The sequence below is a fragment of the Rhodnius prolixus genome, unplaced genomic scaffold, assembly GCF_049639745.1.
Source record: "Rhodnius prolixus isolate KJV_2025 unplaced genomic scaffold, Rpr scaffold_11, whole genome shotgun sequence".
Lineage (NCBI taxonomy): Eukaryota > Metazoa > Arthropoda > Insecta > Hemiptera > Reduviidae > Rhodnius > Rhodnius prolixus.
Genome location: NW_027411625.1, coordinates 1,082,536 through 1,106,441, shown reverse-complemented (window position 1 = coordinate 1,106,441; position 23,906 = coordinate 1,082,536). Strand labels below are relative to the sequence as shown.

At 35.6% G+C, this 23,906-nt stretch overlaps 2 protein-coding genes across 8 annotated transcripts in view; one reads left to right on the top strand and one right to left on the bottom strand.

The window, feature by feature from the left end:
• LOC141459325 (uncharacterized) overlaps positions 1 to 23,906 on the top strand; it is a 799,141-nt gene that overhangs the window by 29,920 nt on the left and 745,315 nt on the right. The window lies entirely within an intron of this gene.
• Positions 1,080 to 22,981, bottom strand: LOC141459385 (uncharacterized). Its single transcript, XM_074138420.1, has 11 exons — positions 22,859 to 22,981; positions 21,464 to 21,627; positions 19,101 to 19,183; positions 17,834 to 17,907; positions 15,722 to 15,945; positions 14,910 to 14,980; positions 10,808 to 10,940; positions 10,580 to 10,714; positions 8,981 to 9,092; positions 4,804 to 4,886; positions 1,080 to 1,314 (listed from the first exon to the last, which is right to left on the bottom strand). Exons 1-11 carry the CDS (start codon positions 22,979 to 22,981, stop codon positions 1,179 to 1,181), a joined length of 1,338 nt encoding a protein of 445 aa, XP_073994521.1. The 3' UTR covers positions 1,080 to 1,178.

The following is a 23,906-nucleotide window of genomic DNA, read 5'->3' as shown; positions in this document are numbered from 1 at the left end:
TTACAAGGAAGAAGAAAAGAGCTTTGAATTCTGTGCAAAATGAAATCATGCTCGTAGGGAAGTCTGAACCTCTATCTAAGGTAAAAACGGCATTGCACAAGGGTTTTGAGAGCTTTTATTTGTGTGCGTAATTCCCTAATCTCTAATGCGGAGACCAAACATGTACCAACCACTTATCATTTTGGCTGGCTCCCACCGCAGTTCTATTGGTAAGATAAAGGAAACATCCCACCAAATAATATTCTTATTGTATTTGAGTAAAATTTCTAGTTTTTACAGTTAATGGCAATTTTATATTTTTGACAACGAGTATACACGTCGAACGCGCTGTAACAGAGATTTGGTTTGACGTGTATACGTACACGTCAAACACGCTTAACAGGTTGTGTTTTTTTATTTCTTTAACTGTTTTAAGACTGGAGTCTTCCAGATCCTTTTTTTAATCCAAGCGCAATTTTTTAAAAAGCCCCTCTAAATCGTTCATTTTCAATAAATGTATGCTTCACTAAGCTAATCTAACTAGTAAGATAAGTAATGAAACAGTGAAACAGTTTTGATAGAAATTCTGTTCTAATGCGAATACTTGCTAGTCGAGGTAGCGTTTGTAAACAGCCAGTTGACAAACAATTAGAGATCCAGGTAACTCCTTCTCTAATGTTCTTTACTTTTCTACTAATTAATTACTTCTTTAATTACTCAGCAATTAAAAGTCATATATTTTGAAAAATTATATTTCATTTAAAACTAACTAGACACGAAAGTATTATACTGAAAAATATTGAGTCAATTTGAATCAACTACACGTATTTGACAAATTTTTCAAACATTTTCATTAAAAAAACCACTCGGTTGAATTTCGTTCAAAATCCAAATAATTAAGGCACCACTTACATTGTCCAGTATATGGATAGTGTTGTCTCTAAAGAGAGTACTTTATCCCGTGGCCGGTGTGCCTTGAAAAGTCTCTGAGCGTCAGAGATTTTTTCAAAAATTAACATGGCTAAAAAAAAAATAATAAATGAAATAAAAGATGGCGATATTAAAATATGTTTTTAACATTTAATACAAAATATATTCATTTTTTAATGATAAAAGTACTATTATACATTATTTGATAAAATTTTGTTTTACAGGAACAAAAATAAAAAAAAAAAAATTATATAAAATTAAAAAAAAGCTTAGTTGTATCTCAAAAACAATGAGCTATTAAGGATATCGTAATCTCTTAGGGCTATGTTCTCATTTTCTAATTCTCTGCTGGGGTAGGCCGTCACAAGGGTGAAGCTACCACCGTGTAGAAGATGTGGTCGTTGTCTTTAAAAATTGATTAAGGAAATCATTGCGGCAGATTATCGAATAGAATGCGAAAACGATTACACTTTAGGTAGATTATGTTAGAATTAAGCATTTCTAGTTAGAAGACAAATCGTTGAAGCTTTGTTTAAGGTAAGACCTGACTTCTTTTTTATAAAACTGTACTTCGTGTCAATTGATTTTGCTTCAAACTTGAAATACTATACAGGGTGATCCATTTAAAACGCACCAATCGCTAATAACTTTTTAGGAAAACGGAATTTCGGAAAAAAACCCACTATGTAAACTATATGTTTTTTTGGGTCTAGTTTTCAAATTTTCCACTCCCGACGCTATATCTTTATTTCTGGCGGAGTTACGGCCAATAAACCGATTGGGGTTTCATAAAGACCAATGGTTTTAATCCCGCGTGTGCAGTCGTTCTTATTACTTCAAAAAACCATAATCCTTTTTTAAATGAAATGTAGTCATACGCGGGATTCGAATTAGGGATCTCCCATTTACAAAGCCACGCTCTTGACCACTAGACCAACACCCGCCCATCCCTAGCAAGATATTCTTACCGTAATCATAGGTCAAGAAGTCTTGCATACTGGGTGCATTAAAATGATGGGTGCTTTTATTTGATGATAAAACAAATTTATCCTGATTCGCCCACTTCCATTACATGGCTCTACATGTTTTAAAATCTTCAATTATCATTATTTTTTTACTTTGCGTCACCAATAACATTTTTTGCAGCCAGAGGACCTCCCCAAAACGTGTATTCCTGGTGGAAAATTAATATCGAAAAACGATCACGAATAGATAAAATTGTAACTTTGATCTTAAGTATCTCGACTAATATTAGGGATATCAAAACGGAGTTAACGTCATTTTTCACAGTTTTCTATGTAGTTTTCATAATTATTGTCAAAACCAGTGGTCCTTATGAAACCTTAATCAGGTTTTTGGCCGTAACTCCGCCAAAAATAAAGATACAGCATCGGGAGTGGAAAGTTTGAAAACTAGACCCAAAAAAACATATAGTTTACTTCGTGGGTTTTTTCGAAATTTCGCTTTCCTAAAAAGTTATTAGCGATTGGTGCGTTTTAAATGGATCACCCTGTATAACAATGATTTAGCATTATATGTTAAAAAAGTGTTATAAAAATCTAGCGTGAAAGATTTGGATCATTTTTCTTAATATTAAGTCCAATTATAAATGTATACATTTTCTCAGTGGAAATGTTTTAAATTAAAATGATCGGTTTTTATAGTGCAATCAGCATCCCGAGTTGAGATGAATTTCCTAAATTCTATTCAACTGTTTGGTTTTATTAGTAATTTCTTAAGCTCAGAATTCTGCTATATCTTAATAAATGCTACAGAATTCTAAGTAGGTTTGCTTAATAGTCAATTATAATGGGTTGGCAAATAAGTTCGTTCGGTTTTTATTTTGGTACAGATTCATTCCGATTTTCTATTTTTTTATTTTCGGCGCAAGCGCACAACTCGATTGTTCATTTGAAAGATTATGTTAAGCTTAATCTTTCTATGGATTTCGGTTTAACAAACATTACTATTGTGCTTACTGCGTAGCTGTAAAGATGAAAGAAAATAAAGTGCATTTTCGTCATATTTTGCTCTATTATTTTAAAAAGGGTAAACGAGCTGTAGAGGCTCATAAAAAGATATGCTGTGTACGAGGTGTGTTCAAAAAGTAACGGGAATTTTTAAATTTCGCGGGTTTGGAGAGTCTGATTGTATAAATTTTTTTTTTATTATGTTGGTACACATGTCCCTGAAGTACGATAAAATTTTCAGTAATATTCATTGTTTACTTCTTAAGTGGCAGCCGTTAAGGTTAGACGTGTTTTTCGAGCTTGGCGATTTTTGTTTGTTAAAAAAAATGGATCAAAGAATTTGTATTAAATTTTGCGTAAAAAATGAAATAAAGTGTAATAAAGTGTGTGAAATGTTAATAAAGGCATATGGTGAGTCTGCTATGAGTAAAACAAGGATTTACGAGTGGTATAAGCGTTTCCAAGATGGCCGCGAAAACGTTGAAGATGACGAACGACCTGGACGTCCAAGCACATCAACAACCGGTGAAAAAAGTGAAAGAAATGGTTATGAACGATCGCCGAATCACAATCAGAGAAGTCGCTGATGATGTTGCCATATCAATTGGCTCATGCCATGAAATTTTTTCGGATGTTTTGGGTATGAAACGTGTGGCAGCAAAATTTGTTCCAAAATTGTTGAATTTCGAACAAAAACAGCGGAGAATGGAAGTTGCTCAAGAGTCACTCAATGAAGTCGACAACGATGCGGATCTACTGAAACGTGTTATAACAGGTGACGAAACATGGGTTTACGGATATGATGTCGAAACTAAGGCTCAATCGTCCCAGTGGAGGCATTCTGGATCGCCAAGACCGAAAAAGGCTCGACAAGTGCGGTCGAATGTGAAGGTTATGCTCACTGTGTTCTTCGATTTTAATGGCATAGTGCATCATGAATTCTTGCCACAAGGTCAAACAATCAATAAGGAGTACTACCTACAAGTTCAACGCCGTTTGCGTGAAGCAATCCGAAAAAAACGCCCGGATTTGTGGCAAAACAATTCATGGATTTTGCACCACGATAATGCACCTGCTCACACTTCATTGCTTGTTCGTGAATTTTTGGCCAAAAACAAAACTTTAACGATGCCCCAGCCTCCATATTCGCCAGACATGGCTCCATGTGACTTTTTTCTATTTCCAAACATAAAGAGAACATTAAAAGGCCGTCGTTTTACAAGCATAGATGACATTAAAAGCGAATCGCTGAAAGAGCTGAAAGCTATCACAAAGATCGAGTTTCAGAAGTGTTTCGAGGATTGGAAAAAGCGCTGGCACAAGTGTATTGTATGCGAAGGGGACTACTTTGAAGCCGACAATATTAATGTAGATGAATAAATAAATATTTTTTTCAAAAAACGGAAATTCCCGTTACTTTTTGAACACACCTCGTATACGGTGATGATGCCTTAACAGAACGCATATGCTAAAAGTGGTTCCGTTCTGAAGATTTTGACATTAATGATGCGCCCCGCTCCGTAGGAGATTAATTCAGATGATGTCAATAGCGTAATCGATAAAGATTCATGCGAATCGGTGAGAGAGATAGCAACATCACTTAACATATCCCATACAAGCTCCAAAAATCATTTGCGCCGGCTGGGATACGTTTCTCGGCTCAATGTTTGGGTACCGCCATGAATTAACCGAGGCCAACTTAGCCACTCGCATATCCATTTGCGATTCGCTGCGGAAACGTCAATAAAACGACCCATTTTTAAAGAGGATGGTAACGGGAGATGAAAGATGGATCGTCTACGATAATGTAGTGCATAAAAGATCATGGAAGCAGTGCAGTGAGCTGCCGCAAACAAGCTAGAAGTAGGGAATTGCATCCGAAGAAGATATGAATCCGAAGAATCTATAGAAATGAAAAGGATACTCCATTAATGCGGCCCTTAGATCTCCAAGAGTATGATCATGATTCAGGACAACCTGTACTCTATCACCTTGTGGTAGACGTACCTGTAAATTAAAAAAGTAATGAATAAATTCAATATGCTTTTATTTACGATTAACTATCAGATATTTACCTACTGCTCTCATTAATACTAATTATGCTAGGAAACTAGAACAATTCTTTTGTCGCTCACTCCATTAATATAGAGAGAAAACATATTTCTCTGATACCTCTTAAAGATACCAAAATAAGTTTCAATTATTTTTTGAAATAAGTCATTTTTTTTTAGCCTATTGAGAATCAAACCCTCCAACAGGGGGCCATTTGTTTGTAACACCATGGGGCGCAACTAATCTGTGAGATTAATGACCCAATAGCTGTTAATTTCATCAAAAATGTTTTGAAAACGTATGAAAACTTTTAGTTTAAGTTTTTCTTTAAAAAAAAACTAGTAAAGTGGAACAGAACATTAATGTGAATAGAAAAATCAGTCATCCCTAATTTTGGGGTGCACATTTATGAATGAATGTGTGAGATGGTGTATTAGCAATATCCAAGAAATTTTTTTACGCATTGATGCCCGCCTATGTTCTCAGAAGAGCGAAAGAATGACCATGAACCATCTCCTAACGTTTCCTGTCGACGTTGTCACCAACTATACCAGGCAAACGCCATTTATGGCTCCTTCGTCTAACACTAAAAGTAGGTTTTTTCATCCGACAATTTGGTTACTTTATCCTGTACATACGCACTCAAAATCATCCGCATCTTGATCTTCTAACAATTAAAAAAAAAAAAAAAGCTTCTTTAGTGTCCGAATCCCCTTCTCTTTCTTCTATTCAATATTATTCAACAAAAGACACTCGTTGCAAAAATAGTCAATAAGTAAGAAAACTGTCTTTTAAATGATAATATGTACTTTGTAACAGTTTTTTGATAAGAAAACTTGAAAAATTTCAATACCCTAAGAGTAAGTCCATCGGGCGCAACTAATCTGACAGATTACGCGGACACTAAGTAACACCACATAACTCAGAGCAAAACACCGACAGGCCGTTCGGTTAGAAGAAGGTAAAAGAGGAAGCTACTGAGAGCCATGGCTCATTCTAAGAAATACCTGAGTTGCTATCAACAAGAAAATGCCCTCTTCATCTCACAGATTAAATGCGCCCGATGGAGGGTTAACACCAGCTAAAAAGGAAATCATGTTCGGACAGACCTAAAAGTCTGCTGCTGTGAATTCAATTAGATGAAATAATTTTCTACCACAGAAAAATTCAACAGCTCAAATGATAGGATATGTGAGCCCCGTTCTAAAGAAACACAGGGGAAATTAGTAGTAGAGTTGAACGAAGTAGTGCTGCACGAGACCGAGACGAGGCGAGACTTTATGTAGATCTCGCCTCGGTCTCGTCTCGGTCGCTCAAATCTCGGTCTCGTCGAGATATCTCGGTTTTTTGAATTTTTGTTTAAGTATTAAAAATAAAAAAAAAATGAACCCAATATCTGAGGCAATCAAAATGAATAAAAAAATGGTTTGCTATTAATAATCTTTTCAAAAATTGTTATTATTTTCTAATAATTATTTTTATTTATATATTGATATTGATATAACGTTGACATTTTAGAATGGTGGAAAACACATGAGAATTCCTTCAAACATTTGTCTAGAATGGCGAAAGATATTTTTAGTATCTGTACAACTTCAGTGCCATCTGAAAGATTATTTTTGCAAGCTACGATGATAATGACCAATAGAAGATCTTCTCTAACTTCTGACTCAGTAAAAGCTCTTTTATGTATCAATGCTTGGGCAAAGAGTAACTTAAAAACGAAAATTTGTGGCAATATTTTTTTAGATGCATAGATAGTCTTTTTTTTTCAAATTCACTAATTCTAAAATTCTAAAATATAATTCAAATAATATCAAAGTTCAAAGTATTAGATTATTAATAGTGAAATTTATGAAATTGAATGAATGAATGATATGAATAATGAAATTTAGTTAATTTATGTAAAAATTATGTAATTTGAAGTCAAATATATGTAGTATTATTGAACATAGAGTTATAATAAAATCGTATCTTTTATAATTAATCGGTACCGAGACCGAGACCGAGACCGAGATTTGTCTCGATTCTAGTGCAGCATTAGAACGAAGGCATCATCCCGAATTGTGTTATTGTTTTGGTAGGGCGGAAGTCATTCAGGTCACTGTTAGGGGACGATAGTAATCCGTTTTCGTTAAACAAAAGGGTTAATCCACATAATATTTATGTTTTTCGGTGCGCTGAATCCGAAAATTTCCTCCGTTTTATCAAAGGACCATCACGTTTTCTGACAATTTAGGTAACTATGCTAAATAAGGCAATATCTCACAATAAATGAGAAAAGTCTTATAAAATTATTATTTTTTTATTACAAATTTTTCATGTAAATCATTTTTTCAACTGGAATGAGCTCACTAACACACGCTGAAATCTAGTCTTCTTGCCTGTGAGGTTCTTGGTACATTTACGCTGGTGCCATCATTGCAATGCTTCATCTTCCCAGGTATCTTCTTCCCATCTCTTTAATGTCCTGGCAGAATCGTTCATCTTGTGTCTTCACTCACAACTCCCAAATTTTGAGAAAAGTTGTCAAAAAGAGGAATGGAAGGAAATGCATTTTCAAACTCATTAGGCAACCTAAATGCTTTCAGCATTCGTCCGACGAACCTTTTTGTAGTCCAAGATCTTTGTTATTGCCCAAAAAAATTTCTCTATGACCTCTTTAAAATGCAATTCACCCTTATTCTTGAGGATCCGTCATGCCATTAATGAACTCTTGATCAGCTATAAGCCTTCTAATGTCCTTGTTCCTTCAATTTTGCCTCCGAGAGAAGCCTTAAAACTTAGTGACTATGTATTTGAAGCAGTCTCCATCTCTTTTGGAGGTGTTTTTTGCTAATTGCATCATCAATCCCAATGGATTGATCAATCCCAATCAAAGTTACTCAGAGGACATTTTTTTGCTAATAGCATAACTTTTTTTCTTTGAGAGTTATATTTTTTTTGGCATTGTATATGTTGAATGCACTGATGTGAATTAATTAATAGTAATTTTGACTTCAAGTTAAAGCTGATCTCAAGTTAAATATGAAGAGCTTGGTGCAATAAAGGAGATCATCTACAGTTTTTTTAAAATTTTTAGTAGGGACAAAAAACTAAATATGCTTTAAGATGTATTCCTTATGTTGTGTCTGCTGTAAGGATTAGTTAATATATTGTGATGGGGGTCATTTGGGGCTCAATTTGAACTTTCTAAGGCATTTTTTAAGCTTGCTATAAGCAAAAGTTATTTTGCAGCTAACTCTTCTTTTTTGCACCAAAATCATAATTTTCAGTAAAACTTGAGTACATATTAAGTTACTTTAGTCAACAAGATTTCTTGTTTTTGAGCTTTTCAAGTGGCATTTTGTGTCTTGTCGAAGCGAATGTTAGATATATTATTATGCCTGTCAAAAAAAAAAAAATAAATAATAATATCTACCTAATATAAACATTAAATAAACCTAATATAAAAATTTTTGTTTGATTGATGGCGTCATCTTTTCTGTTTGGAGTAAAAGAAAGTTATCTGCAGTAACCTAGGTTAGAGAATAAGTAATTATAAACGAGTCTGCATAAAGACTCGTTTATGCACCAAAAGATGTAGAATTGAACATACTTTTAGGGGGCGCCACTAAACACATTTTCTGCAAAAAAAAAATGTAGATAACTCCTTTTTGCACCAAGCTCTTCAATTGTTACGCTTATGAAAGCTATTTTTAATTATTTGAGAAAGCAAAGTATTGAAAAAATAGGTCCCCTTTAAACAAAGAGCGTAGTATATTCAGGTTAATCAGAAATTTGGTGAAACTAGAGGGAAACTGCATCACAAGAAATGAATTTCACCAATGTAAAGAGAGGTAATAGAAACAACCACGGTTGAGGAGTTGGCTGAGGACAGGAATGAGAAGATTGGTGGAGTGGTTCTTCATCCTGTACAACCCGCTAAGAAGAAGAGTAATGCAACTTACGGCAACTAGTATACCCATGCTTAAGGATATTCAACTATGTAGGTCTTGTAAAGCAACAAAACCAGAACATCTCGAAAATTTGTTAATTATCACAATCACCTGAATATTTGTTGTTGGTAAAGACTCGTCTACTCTAACTGTTCTGGCCACTGGTGGGTGAATACTTCCCGCTCCTTGGTAGTGTTGCTCTTCAGTTGGTAGTGATTCGGTGCTAGAACATTAATAGACATTTTGTGTAATTTAAAGTATTATTTCGTTGAAAAGTAAAATATGGTAAATTGGCCTAATTTTTGTAAAGAACATGCGAGTAATTTGGCATGATCAATGCCTTGTAAACTTTCTGTGTAAAAGGCGTAGCAGGCACTTTTAGCAGTTTGAGCGACCATGCCATCCAGTATGCATGGGTATTGACCAAGGATAATGAGCGACTTCTAAATATTTGGGAAAGAAAGATTTTAAGAAGGATATTTGGTCCTGTAAAGGTAAATAATATTTGGAACATCAGAACTAACAATGAGCTTCGTGACTTTATATGGCGAACCAGATCTGGGTAAGTTTTATTAAAGCCGCCAGTTTAAGATGTTTAGGGCACGTAGAAAGGGATGCCCGAAACAAGAATGCCCCAAAAAAATTGTTATATGGAACTCCAGTTGGAAGAAGAAAAAGAGCACGTTCTCGCTTGAGATGGCTGGACGATGTCGAAACCGACATCAGAAGTCTTGGAGTCAGAAGATGGAGGCTCCGAGCTTTAGACAGGGACTAGTGAATGCCTTACAGGACCGTAACGCCCTATAGTAAGTAAGTAATAAAACAAATAACAAATAATACTTAGTAAGCACAAATAAATACACATAAGGCACCACAGGTACAATCGCTAATTTAAGGGACATAAGATAAGATTCTAATAGGGCGGCCCTTAAGGCCTACGCCACTGCGACCCCTTTGGATCTATTTTGGCTCCCCTCACTCTAAAGCTCGCCCTCCAGACCCGTCCGTTTATTCAGACTCTTAATTCTGGAGAGCGACTCTTGGGTAAAGGTTCTCAGGGTCTTGGTTTTTCCTCCCCGAGAAGTAACATCCTTAGCCCAGACAAGCCCCTCTCACTGACACAACACCTGCAGTGCCGTTTCCTCCTCTTCCTGACAGAACCTACAAAGGCTATCATCTGCCAGGCCCATGCGATGCATGTGTTTTCTGAGCCTGCAGTGGCCGGGTAAATTGGCCTACAATTATCCTTAAAGCCCCCACGGCCTTGACGGATTAAATCTGCAGTTAGCTTTGGCGAATAGCCCTTGATGAACTCCTTCGCCTGTCTCTGCCCTGTGGTGGCAAGTCACCACTCCTGAGATCTAGTCTGCACCCATAGTTTAATGGCCGCAGTCTTAAGACACTTGGAGACACCAAAATAGGGCTCCAGGCTAACGAAGTGTCCCACAGAGCCTTCTCGGGCCAATAAATCTGCCACTTCGTTTCCTTTATATCCTGGATGACCAGGTACCCTAACCAGAAAGACCTTATTATGGTCACTGATTTCCTTCAGGGCGCCCAGACAATCCCAAACCAGCCTTGAATTGACCTGGTATTTAAGGGACTTAGATTGCGTATTTCAGTTGAAAAATAAAATTAGAACATCTGGTACATCCTCATTGTTTCTAATAAGAGAAAATACTATCCTTTCAAATAATAGCACAGATTTACCTTCCTAATCTACGCCCAGTTCCAGGAAAATCAGTAGGCGCTGTTGGAGAAACATAATTTTCAAGTCTGTGGTCTTCTAGACTTACAAATATGGCTCCCCTTTGAGTCCGAGGAAATATTTCAGCTAATACATGTCTGAAAAAAGATATATAAGTTAAAAAAGAATAATAATAATATTACTATCTTTAAATATCACTAATGAGAAAACGAATTCAAAATTAGACTAACCCCTGCTGAACCCTCTCACGTAATTCGGTGTACGAGCGTAACGCACCGTTGTCCACGCTAAATCCATCGCGCCACATAGTGATGGCCACTTCGCTGAAACATGGTGGGTAGCCTGCGGCCATCGTATCAACAACTGGTGAAACAAAACATATGCTCTGTTATGAAACATTTAAAAATGACTCTCTAGCTGCAATTAAAACGCTGTAGCTTTCGGACAATGTTCAAAAAGATAAACGATTATATTAAGGATTCAAATTAGCTAGGAATCGGTCCAAATAAAAACAACAACTTCGTCTTTTTTTTTGTCAACGTTTCGACAAATACAGGGTGTCCCAAGCTATATGGATAACGACTTTTTCTCGGAAACTAAGATAGCTAGAAAAAAAACTAAAAAATACGTGTTCCCTTAGTTTTTTGTTAAAAATCCAAATTTAATTTGTAAATTTTTTTCGGTGCTTCCAGAAGCGAGATACAGGCACCAACTTCATTTTTTCAAATGGGGAGGTGGGGTTTTTATTTCAGAAATAGATTCCTCTATTTTTTTAAAGAAACATCTACTCGAAAGGTTTTTTTCTGTGAGCGATATTTTACAAGTTATGAATGAAAACATGATTCTTATAAGAAATGTCAAAATGATAATATTATAACGGTTTTTTGATTGAATAAGAAGAAAAGTACTATTTTATCATAAATTTTACTCCTCATTAATATTACAGATCATGCTCGAAATGGCCTCCACCATTAGAGATGCATAGACATGCACTTTCCTGCCCCTTACTGCCAAAGAAATAGATTCAGCTTTAACCGACTTACAGGCATCTATTATTCTCTGCTTTAGTTCATCTACAGATGCAATTCCGGCTTGATTCTGATACACCTAGATTTAGAAATGCTTTTAGATAAGCAGAAATAAGGAAAGAAAGAAAAAAGTTATGAATAATCACCTTGTTTTTCAGGTATCCCCAAAGGAAATAGTCCATAGGTGTCAAGTCCTGTGAGAGAGGTGGCTACTGAATAGCCCCCGTGTCGATATAACATGCCCATCAAATTGCCTATCGAGATATCTCTTTACATGCCTCATGGTATTATATCGACATGGGGGACGATTCAGTGGCCATCTCGTTCACCGGATTATTCATAACTTTTTTCTTTCTTTCCTTATTTCTGCTTATCTAAAAGCATTTCTAAATCTAGGTGCATCAGAATCAAGCCGGGTTGGCATCTGTAGATGAACTAAAGCAGAGAATAATAGATGCCTGTAACTCGGTTAAAGCCGAATGTACTTCTATGGCAGTAAGGGGCAATTGGCAGGAAAGTGCATGTCTATGCATCTCTAATTGTGGAGGCCATTTCGAGCATGATCTGCAATATTAATGAGGAGTAAAATTTATGATAAAATAGTACTTTTCTTCTTATTCAATCAAAAAACCGTTATAATATTATCATTTTGAAATTTCTTATAAGAATCATGTTTTCATTCATAACTTCTAAAATATCGCTCACAGAAAAAAACCGTTCCAGTAAATTTTTCTTTAAAAAAATAGAGGAATCTATTTCTGAAATAAAAACCGCACCTTCCTATTTGAAAAAATGAAGTTGGTGCCTGTACCTCGCTTCTGGAAGCACCGAAAAAAATTTACGAAGTAAATTTGGATTCCTAACAAAAAACTAAGGGAACACGTATTTTTTAGTTTTTTTCTAGCTATCTTAGTTTCCGAGAAAAAGTCGTTATCCATATAGCTTGGGACACCCTGTATATTGCCTTCTTCAGGGCGTGGCTATGCGGGTTGGTTGAGTTACAGAAAACGAGTTACTAAAACCAATGTACAGGGTGATCCATTTAAAACGCACCAATCGCTAATAACTTTTTAGGAAAGCGGAATTTAGAAAAAAACCCATGAAGTAAACTATATGTTTTTTTTGGTATAGTTTTCAAATTTTTCACTCCCGATGCTGTATCTTCATTTTTGGCGGAGTTACGGCCAAAAACCTGATTAAGGTTACATAAGAACCACTGGTTTTTGACAATGATTATGAAAACTACATAAAATACTGTGAAAAATGACTGTTGTTCATTATTTTTCGTGACTAATTCATAGTTTCAATAGGATGAAAAAATAATTGGCATTTCAGTCGAGATAATTTTTTTTACCGTGCTTTACACAACACAGAAAATCATCACACTTTCGATTTCCCAAAACACAAAGATACTTAAATCAGAAAACCAACACAACAAAAAAGGAAAGTGCTAGAAATGATATACTTACATATCTAAGACAGAAAACAGTTTAAATTTCAAAACAGACACGAACAATTTAAACAACATATACGCAAACTTACTACAAATTGCTTGACAATTGGCAACACTGACTTCCACACAACCTAACACATATCACACACAGGACTGATCACACCCAGCCCATGAACAGACAAGACACAAGACACCCGGTAATGTAAAAATATTACTTTGTAAACTAGGTAAATAATTTTTGTAAATTTCGTTACATTATACATATTCATTTTAATAGAATCATTGTTAACAATCTGTAAATATGTTCCACAGCCGTGAAGATGACCTAGTCCCTAGGTCGAAAGCTCGGCAAAATAAATTTATCTCGACTGAAATGGCAATTATTTTTTCATCCTAGTGAAAAATGACGTTAATCCCGTTTCGATATCCCTAATATTAGTTGAGATATTTAAGATCAAAGTTACAATTTTATCTATTCGTGAACGGTTTTCAATATTAATTTTCCACCAGAAATACACGTTTTGGGAGGTCCTCTGACTGCAAAGAATGTTATTGGTGATGCAAAGTGAAAAAATAATAATAATTGAAGATTTTAAAACATGTAGTGAATTGTAATGATTGTGTTAATAATCAAAGAATGCTTTGACACACGTTTAGTTTGATTTGCGTTTTACAGTTAGTTTTATAAGAATTTTTACTATTGTCACTTCATGTACTGTTACCTGAATATTGTAAATTCTAATAATTGTTCTCACTGTACTTTTAAGCGGAAATAAAATAATAATATTCTCTTTTTCTAGGAGCTTCTTACAGCTCACTGTCTGGTGATGGCCAGTATTGTCTAACGAGAGAACACTGTCCTGAGACCGACAGTTTACTGAAAAAAAGCTCTGGGCACTAATGATCTCAGAAATTGGACACGTCTTAGAATAAAAGAAATAAAAAAAATAATTGTAAATGCTAGAAATATACAGGGTGAACCAGTAAGTATTGTCCATAGGCCTACTGTGTGTAGTACATCTAAAGTGGAGTTCAATGACATATTGGCGAACTTCATATTTTCCACTGTTCTTAAACTTGCCTTATCTGTTAGACTTGGTCTTTCAAAATATTGGAAACTAAGCAAATTAACCTTCAATTATAAAAATAACACTTGTTTAAAATATTTCCTAACAATTTGTCAAATATTTCAGAGAGATCAGAAATAAATGTTTAAAGTGCAATTTTTAAACTTGGACATCCTTATTTTAAGACAATCTACTTTAAAATCTGACTACTGGTCCATCTAAAAGAGTTTTCAATATAAATTAAACAACTTGATAAACTAACACTGTTGAGTGCTCATGAACACGTTTTCTTGTAAAACAAACGTAATTTCTCGAACGAAGATAAAAGGAATCCTGGAAAATGATATACCGTTTGAAAGCCCATTTAGGCAAGGAAACTTTTATAAAAAGTGCCAGGCACCTAGGTCTGATAATGATCACATAAGGGCCTAATGAGTTTTCTTCAAAAATTTCGATTACTTTTATTTTTCCAGCATCCGGAAGAAGATTGAGGCTGTTTGGAGAATAACGTATGCTTTGAAATGGTGTCATTTTTTAGAGAATTTATCTGTCTTTTTAACCGTGTCATCAGAATCGAATTCGGACTATAACTTTCTGAGTAATAACATTTTTATTGGAAAAAAGTAATGTTTTTAGAAAAAAAAATTAAGTGGGCGTCACTTAAAAATAGTGGAAAATATGAAGTTGGCCAATACGTCATTGAACTCCACTTTAGATCTACTACACACAGTAGGCCTATGGACAATACTTACTGGTACACCCTGTATAAGGGAATAGTATTTACCGTAGGGTCCCTCAGGAGGATGATCATGTCCATGTGGTTCCTGAGTGACAACTTCTTCATCTTCACCCTCACTGTAAAACAAAGACTTTAATTAGATGAAATGGTAATAGCTAGCGCCAAGGCGACCTCAATGTGTCTAAGGAAACACCCACAATTACAGCACTATCTCCAGCCCAGTTAGTTTAATCTGAGTTAACAGATGTGAAGAGTCTCCTGAATTAGTATACCTTCCAGAAAAACTAAATTCTTAACTCCATCAAATCCTTCACGTTCACCCTGTGCAGTATTGTTTTCTCTTATTCCTGACAGGACACAGGGTACCTGTCCACAGTTGGTCCCTGCCTCAGTTCAAAGTTATTCCACATTCTTGTGTGGGTAGTTCGAATAAACTCCAGCGAATAGTTTTAATGAAATAATTTCCTTTTTCATGGTCAGGTTGTGCAATCACCATTCCTGCGACCAACTGAACTGAGCTGCTGACCCACATTCGCTTATAAGGCAATGCCACAAGGGTTAAGGTCTAATGAGATTTCAAACGAAAAACGTAGAAGCCTGTAGAAGACCAAGGGAGTGATACTAAAATTGGACGTATTCTTTTTGCATTTAAAAGTAAAAGCATTTAAAAAAACGATGCACAACCGGTTCTTGTAGATTCATGGTCTTCTTCCCTAAAAGCTGGGTGTAGTTACTGAAAAGCGATTGCAATTACTCGACCTGATTTCTTGTACGTAAGATCTCAAAAGAAACAGGAAAATGATAATTACAGATAAATAGACAGTGATTTCGATTGCCAGCAAGTTAAAAACTTATACCTTGAAGAAGGATTTACGTTGGGATTAAGGCGATTCAGGGGTAAACTTTGAGCGCTGTCGCTGGAACTAGTTTCCGGTTCCACGCTGGAGGATTCATCGCTATCTTCTCTGGCATTATTGGAATCTTGGAAGAAATCTCTACTTATAGACGGATTTCTTGGTGGCTCTATAGGAGGTTGAAGTCTGAACGTGCCGGCTCCTTCACGATATGTCGTAGATACTATCTGTAATAGTAAAATAACATCACGAATTACATAAATAACTGATGAATACAAACGATCTGATGTGTGATCAGTGATTGTCGAAACGATATAGCGAAAAAAATGCATCAGACATCAACTTACACTAAACGTTGGTTTCACCATTACAAAGGCGATTACAAATTAAATTATACTTTTAAGAAAAACATGTAATACCAACCCCAATACCGAAACTTCCAATATAAAATTATTAACAGAGATATAAAAACATTAATCATGTTCTTCACGTCATTAGTAATGGAATACACAGAAAAATAAACAATATTAAACTTTTCATAGTGATTATATCAAAATTGGATTCATTCTCTGAGATTGCGACTTGTTTTTGATTCTCATATTTCTTCCTGCAGTAAAACAACCATCAGACAATTGACCGGAAAATTTAATGTGAAAGTAAATATAATAATCTTCTGTCTATACCAATATCTATATTACGTATATGAATAATGATGTAAATATTGGTATGTTCAAAATCTTAAATCTCCGGAAGTTTTTTACCGATTGCTTTGCAATTTTGATAGTCAAGATTAATGCTTTCGACAACGGCATTACCATATGCCACTTTCCGCGTGTGCATATCAAGTACTGAATTTACTAGAAGAACGACCGACACTGGGATCTATTCATTAATGACACTTTCAACACGTCACATCTAAAACAAATTCGTGCATTGCTTACAAATCAACCTTCGTGTTCTAGAGTCGAGAAAAAAAATCAGACAATCTCTATATCTGACACAGACAATGGAACAACACAAAATATTTTATAACCACAAGCATTGTGAAGTTCAACATATTAGAAACGAGCGTTTTCTCTGCTCTATTCCATTTAACCAGACTGAGCCACAGCAACGCGTGGCCGTATGATAGAATACTAGGTGTGGCTATTAAATAACGAGACTGATGCTGCTACAGAAGAACTATGCATGCGCCAAATCCTAACGACCGCTTTAAGCTGTGCAGCGTAAAGCCTTCTCTTTCGATTGCAACGTCTCACGTGTTTGTAGAGAAATCTGTCTGACCGGGACCGTCATTTGTGTAAGAGGTGTTAGTTTCGTTACTACGGTGATACTTCACATGTAGTAGAGCAACGAATTGTCGTGAAATTTCACATGAATGTTGGTGAAACCGCTAGTGAAACTTATCTTTTATTAAAAGAAGTATATGGCGATGAATGTTTATCACGTGCGCGAGTTTTTGAGTGGTTCAAGCGTTTCCAAGATGGCCGAGAAGTGATGATGACCGCCCGGGTCGCCCTTCCACGTCCAAAATGGATGAAAATATCGATTATAATTAATCAACATTACTACCGTGAGGTGCTTGCTCAACTCCGTGAAAGAGTAAGGAAAAAACGACCCGATTTGTGGAAGAACAAGTCACGGGGTTCTCCATCAAGACAACGCACCGGCTCACACTGCATTGTCTGTCCAAGACAAGTACAACATCCCAGTTTTAGGCCATCCGCCTTATTCGCCTGACCTGGCCCCATGTGACTTTTATCTGTTTCCCCAAAGTCAAATCTGCATTAAAAAGAACACGATTTCAGTCCGTTGAAGCTGTGAAAGAAAATGCGGCCCGCGTCATGCAGGAGCTCACAGAAAAAGACTTCCAGTACTGTTTCGAACAATGGTAAATTCGCATGGAGCGTTGTAGGGATAGGGGAGGGGTGTATATTGAAGGTGATAATAACTAAATATGTATAAATTTTAAAATCAAATGTTTTACAGCAATAGTCTCTTTATCTAATAGCCACACCTCGTATAAATAATGAAATTAATGAGTATAAATCGAAAATTTATATTCTAGAATATATTTTGGGCTAGGGGAATTAAAAGAAACATGCATATACATACTTCAAGATTCCATAGTGCGGCCTCCAGGTAATACCTCCTGAAGCGCCTTAATTCAGCCAGGGGGTCCGCTGTTTCTGAAAATCCAATTATAAGTCTTCTTCAAGTTGATCTGATCTCATTTTAATAAATTATTTTGGATAACGAATTAAGTAACACCGGGCAGTCGAGAGAAGGGGAAATCTTAATCAGTGAAGTTTTTGTAGATCTTAATTTTAATTCATCTTATCTTTGCTTTCTTTAGTTCATCTTAATAGTCTTATTCTTATCTTATCTAATATCTTTGACACACGTTTAGTTTGATTTGCGTTTTGTTATTTGTTTTATAAGAATTTTTAACCTTGCTATTTTATGTACTGTTATCCCAATATTGTTTTTTTTTTTATTATTATTTATTTATTTATTTGCAACTGTACAAAATATACATCTAGCAAAAATGTAGTACAAAGAAACATTTGATTATGCCACAGAGAGATTATGTGGCTCAGTCCACAACCAGGATGACGGTATGAGAGAAACCAGCCAGCGCTGGAACTCTCTAGGAACTTATTGGGGGTTTAGGAGGCAATGAGGTCACGTGGCCAACGCCGCTTTAGACGACGTGGATAGTGATTGAGCCAGAGGATTTGGGGTGATCAGAGAGTTTGCTGTGGAAATTTCTGGAATCTGGAGTGGATTAATTCATTTACCTACGGAATATTGAGATCATGATGGAGGTTGGTGCGATTGGAGACATAGAATGGGCGCGTTAACGATTCGGTGGAGGACTTTAGACTGGAAAGATTGGATAGATTGGATGTTGGATTGTTTGACGGAGCCCCACAATTCTGCTCCATTGGTCTTAATAGTGTTTTGTACGTTCATGGAGGATTTCGGTCCAAGGAGTCTCCTTAGTAGTCCGTAGCGTCTGTTCAGTTCTTGTCTTTTAAGTCTTGTGTGAGGGTTCCCAGGTTAGACGGCTGTCTAGGTAGAACCCTAGATAACGAACCTGTGTGGAAGATCTCATATTGTAAATTCCTATCATTGTACTCCATTGCACTTTTAAGCGAAAATGAAATTATAATATTTTCTTTTTCTAAGAGCTTCTCACAGCTCACTGTCCGGTGATGGCCAGTATTGTCTAACGACAGAACACTGTCCAGAGGCCGACAGTTTACTGAAAAAAAGCTCCGGGCGCCAATGACCTCAGCAATTAGACGCGCCTTAAAATCAAAGAAATAAAAACAAATAATTATCAGTGCTAGAAATATATAATGGGAATAGTATTTACCGAAAGGTCCCTCAGGAGGTGGCTGAACATGGCTGTAATCCTCTTCTTCAGTATTATACGTATTGTATTCTCCATCACCCTGGCTGCAAAACAAAGACTTTAATTAGATGAAATGGTAATTGCTAACCCCAAGGCGACCTCAATGTGTCTAACTAAACACCCACAATTACAGCACTATCTCCAGCCCAGTTAGTTTAATCTGAATTAACAATTTGAAGAGTCTCCTGAATTAGTATACCTTCCAGAAAAACTAAATTCTTAACTCCATCAAATCCTTCACGTTCACCCTGTGCAGTATTGTTTTCTCTTATTCCTGACAGGACACAGGGTACCTGTCCACAGTTGGTCCCTGCCTCAGTTCAAAGTTATTCCACATTCTTGTGTGGATAGTTCGAATAAACTCCAGCGAATAGTTTTAATGAAATAATTTCCTTTTTCATAGTCAGGTTGTGCAATCACCATTCCTGCGACCAACTGAACTGAGCTGCTGACCCACATTCGCTTATAAGGCAATGCCACAAGGGTTAAGGTCTAATGAGATTTCAAACGAAAAACGTAGAAGCCTCCACGCTTCTAAGAAGACCAAGGAGTGATACTAAAATTTGACGTATTCTTTTTGCATTTAAAAGCAAAAGCTATTATCTGCGTGTCCGCAATTTGGGAACTAGAATATCAATATTTTTTTAAGCTCCTTTAAAGTAGAATGAATGGTCAAATCCATCGCCTAACTTCAAAAACGCAAAAAAAATCAGTAAATTAGCATATGAAGTTAACCAATTTAATGCATTTATTATTCTGAACATGGTAAGGACTCTATTAAAAATGCCACCGTTTTTTAGATTGAGATCATCGGTATAACAGAAGCTGCTGGCTGTTGGAGAAGTTGCAAGGCTAAGCGTTCTTGGCCATCTCATAATTTAGTTCTAAAATAATAAGGAAGGAATTAGCTCCGTGCTTAGTATACTGGATTCCCACCGCGGAGATTCCGGATTAGAATCAACCTGTGTGCCCTTAGATTTTTCAGTTCCTAGGAGGCACTTACAGTTCACTGACCCGTGATGGACAGTATTGTCTGTAACGAGAGAACACTGAACAGTGCACTGAAAAAAACTCAGGACACCAGTGAACTCCGATGGCGCCTTGAGTTTTACTATCTGGGAAATCAGGACGCATCAGTTGTAGTAAAAGGAGCCTGTCTAGGGTGTGGGTACCTGTTAACTCGAATGCGGTACTTCTTCCCTTAAAGAATGCTGGGAACAAGAGAACAACGCCGAACAAGATAGCACTGGGTGGACGATTGTCTGTTACTGTTGTATCTTACATACATTCAGACCGTTCGAGCACCCTGACTGGCTTAAAGTTCTAAATCTCGAAGGTTGAAATACTCGTACGTTGTCTATCGTAAATAAAGCTTTACCAGCGTTCCTAAACCGCACTCTCTACTCTAATTGTTATGATGCCAAGTAAAAATGAATCGTCACAGGCGCTGAATACTGGGGAATCAGCCAGGAATCAGCTAAAGGCAGAAATTATCCTCGGGGAGAACCATGCGAGGTGATCTCTTGCAGACGCTCAGGGAAGGATACTACAACGCCCACGACATGTTTGCCAGCAGTAAGATTCTAAAGATATCACCCATTGCTGCACCCATACCTGACGAATGCATTTTTTCACTAATGAATGGTTCACGATCACTTAAGGCAGAGTCTACAAGAAACTACACATCACAGTCTGGGGAATAATATTCTGACTTCCCAGTCAGACAAAAGAGAAGAAAGAGTAATTTTTTGGGGGGGCCAATAATCAGAACTGATGTCCGCGTTAACAGCTGCAGGCACAATGAAGCAGACCTCCCCAATGAGGGTCGTTCGACTCTATCTGAATGCTGCTTGAAGGGCGAACGCCTTGATGGGTAATATACAAAAATGTTGGGCAGCATTAATATTTACTAATGGGGCGCAATTAGCTTGACTACGCGAGAAAACATATTCTCAGAATCAGAAGTAACTCATGGCCATCCAAGACCAGGTTGGAGCCACAAAATATTACAGGACGATAGGATGTCGCCTAATGCCAAGGACTTCTTAGATGGATCTGTTTTCCTCCAGTCTAATGCTACTCTTAAAGGGAATAACTAAAATTGTACAACATCATAGAGGAGAACTGGCACAATATCTAGTGGCTGTCCTAGAACACTGAACCCTATTAGAAAGAACGATGCACAACCGGTCCTTGTAGATTCGTGGTCTTCTTCCCTGTAAGACTGAAGTATAGTGACTGAAAAGCGATTGCAATTACTCGACAATGATAATTACACGTAAATAGACAGAGATTTCTATTAACAGCACATTAAAAACTAATACCTTGAAGAAGGATTTTCGTTGGTATTAAGGCGATTCAGGGGTAAACTTGGAAGGCCGCCGCTGGAACTAGTATCTGGTTCCACGCTGGACTCATCGCTATCTTCGCTAGCTGGTTGTTGACCGCTAACAAACCCGGCTCCGTCACGATATGATCTTGACACAATCTGTAAAAGTAAAATTACATCACGAATTAGTTACATAAATAACTTTGATGAATACAAACGATCTGGTGTGTGATCAGTGATTGTCGAAACGATATAGCGAAAAAATGCATCAGACATCAACTTATACTGAACGTTGGTTTCACCATTACAAAGGCGATTACAAATTAAATTATACTTTTAAGAAAAACATGTAATACCAACCCTAATATCGAAACTTACAATATAAAAATTATATAACAGAGATATAAAAACATTAATCATGTTCTTCACGTCATTAGTAATGGAATACACAGAAAAATAAACAATATTAAACTTTTCATAGTGATTATATCAAAGTTGGATTCATTCTCTGAGATGGCGACTTGTTTCATTCTCATATTTCTTCCTGCAGTAAAACAACCATCAGTGAAAATAAATATAATATTTAACATAATATTATAATATGATATAATATAATGAAATTAATTAATAGAAATAGAAAATTTATATTCTAGAATATGAAATTTACACGAAACTGCTGAAGGAGGAAAAAAGATGCACCCATTTTGACCGAAAAATTTACAAATAATTTGCATTTTAATGAAATTGTATACTCTAGTCATACTTTACCCCATATATTCTTCCCAATACGAACCACTTTTTTACCAATTCAATTTTAGAATTTCAGCTGAACTCAGATGTAGTACCTCTAGAATTTAGCAACGTTTTGTTCGTAGAATTTTGTACAAATAAATAATTTGGTTGCAAAGTTATAGAATATTTACTACAGATTGATTTAAATTTGTTAATAAAGTGTTAGGGTCTTTTTACTTTCAATGCGCAAATAGCTTTTTGGTAAGAATATGGTAGATTGGTTGGCTATAAGTATGTAGTTCAGTTCTATCAGCTTTGTGACGCATAGATATTTGATTATACGAGTATTGTATGGCTGTAAGAAAAAATGTTAATGCAAAATAAATAAATAAATAATCATTAAAAATATATATAATTATTTAAAGATTATTCTTTTTAATTGAAATTGTATCATACGAACATTAAAATTTCATGAATACCAAATTTTTGTAGAAATAATTACAAAAATTGTAATTTGTAAATTAATCATATAATAAGCTCCATTCCAAAATTATATCCCTTAAACATTCTTTTAAAAACATTAGAAAAAAACAACCCCAAATTTGAGAAGAAAAAAAAATTTTTTTTTTTTTGTAAAAGAAACATGCATAATACATGCCTCTAGATTCCATAATGCAGACTCTAAATAATAACGTCTGAATCTTCTCAGTTCTACAGAATCATCTGTAGTTTCTGCAGAACTGCCGGAATTTGAATTTTGTCCAAGTTGATCCTGGTTCATTTTTAAATAAAATTTTATGGATTACGACCTGTAAGTAGCAACTCGGGTGCCAAGAGGAAAAGAGAAATTTTTGTAACCTCCACTTATTAACTCGAAAAAATTAATTGGATTGTAGAATATTAATCGATTAGTTTCAATTATCCAATTAGTATATTAGGTTTATCTATTTATATTTTTAAATATTTATTATCATTTAGATTTTAGATGAGTCTGTTCAATTACATATATGTATGTCAAACTTCACGATAAAAGTAGTACTAAAAAAATTTTATGTAGTGTATGTTTTCTTTAATTGATACAAATTAATAAATTGAATGATAAAATTTAATTCAAATTTTAAGATTAAAGTTTAAGCTTCTTAGTTTACAATTTTTAAGCAGTTATTACCCGAATATTATCATTCGGGAAATAAGAATGGCAATAAATTTCGATTTATTTATTTTTTAAAGGAAACTTCTTCTAAATGTTTAAACATAACAATGGTTAGGGCTAAAGACTTAGTAGAGTAATTTGTTTATTGTAAAAGAATGTTTTTTATTGAATAGAGTTCTTTGTGGTCCGCCGAACGTCTAGAGTTCAGTGCGGGCAATAAACAAAAAATTTAAAAACTAGTGTGCGCGGTGACACTAGGGTGAGAAATGCAGCGTACAAGCGTTGCACGAGTAAGGCCGCCCTGTAAACAAACGGCCGGCTTTTTTCATCTCTTTAAAAGTCAAATATTAAATTGTAATTTCAAAACGATTTCCCAAGAAAAGTCTAAAAATATTGTATGCATTTATAAATAATGCACACATGAGAAATACTTATTATCTTCTACATAAATAAAAATGTAAATGTTCGTTTGTTTAAAATATTAAATCTCCGAAAGTACTTCTATGATTGCTATGAAATTCTGACACAACATTGCATTCATTCGAATACGGGC

Bases quoted from the DNA above. Each gene is read 5' to 3' on its own strand.
- LOC141459385 (XM_074138420.1), bottom strand. From the start codon at position 22,981: ATGAACCAGGATCAACTTGGACAAAATTCAAATTCCGGCAGTTCTGCA. The intron at 21,628-22,858 runs GCATGTATTATG...TTACTTTTACAG, and splicing joins CTGCATTATGGAATCTAGAG to ATTGTGTCAAGATCATATCG. The intron at 1,315-4,803 runs GTATCCTTTTCA...CAATTTTTAAAG, and splicing joins CTAAGGGCCGCATTAATGGA to ACAACGACCACATCTTCTAC.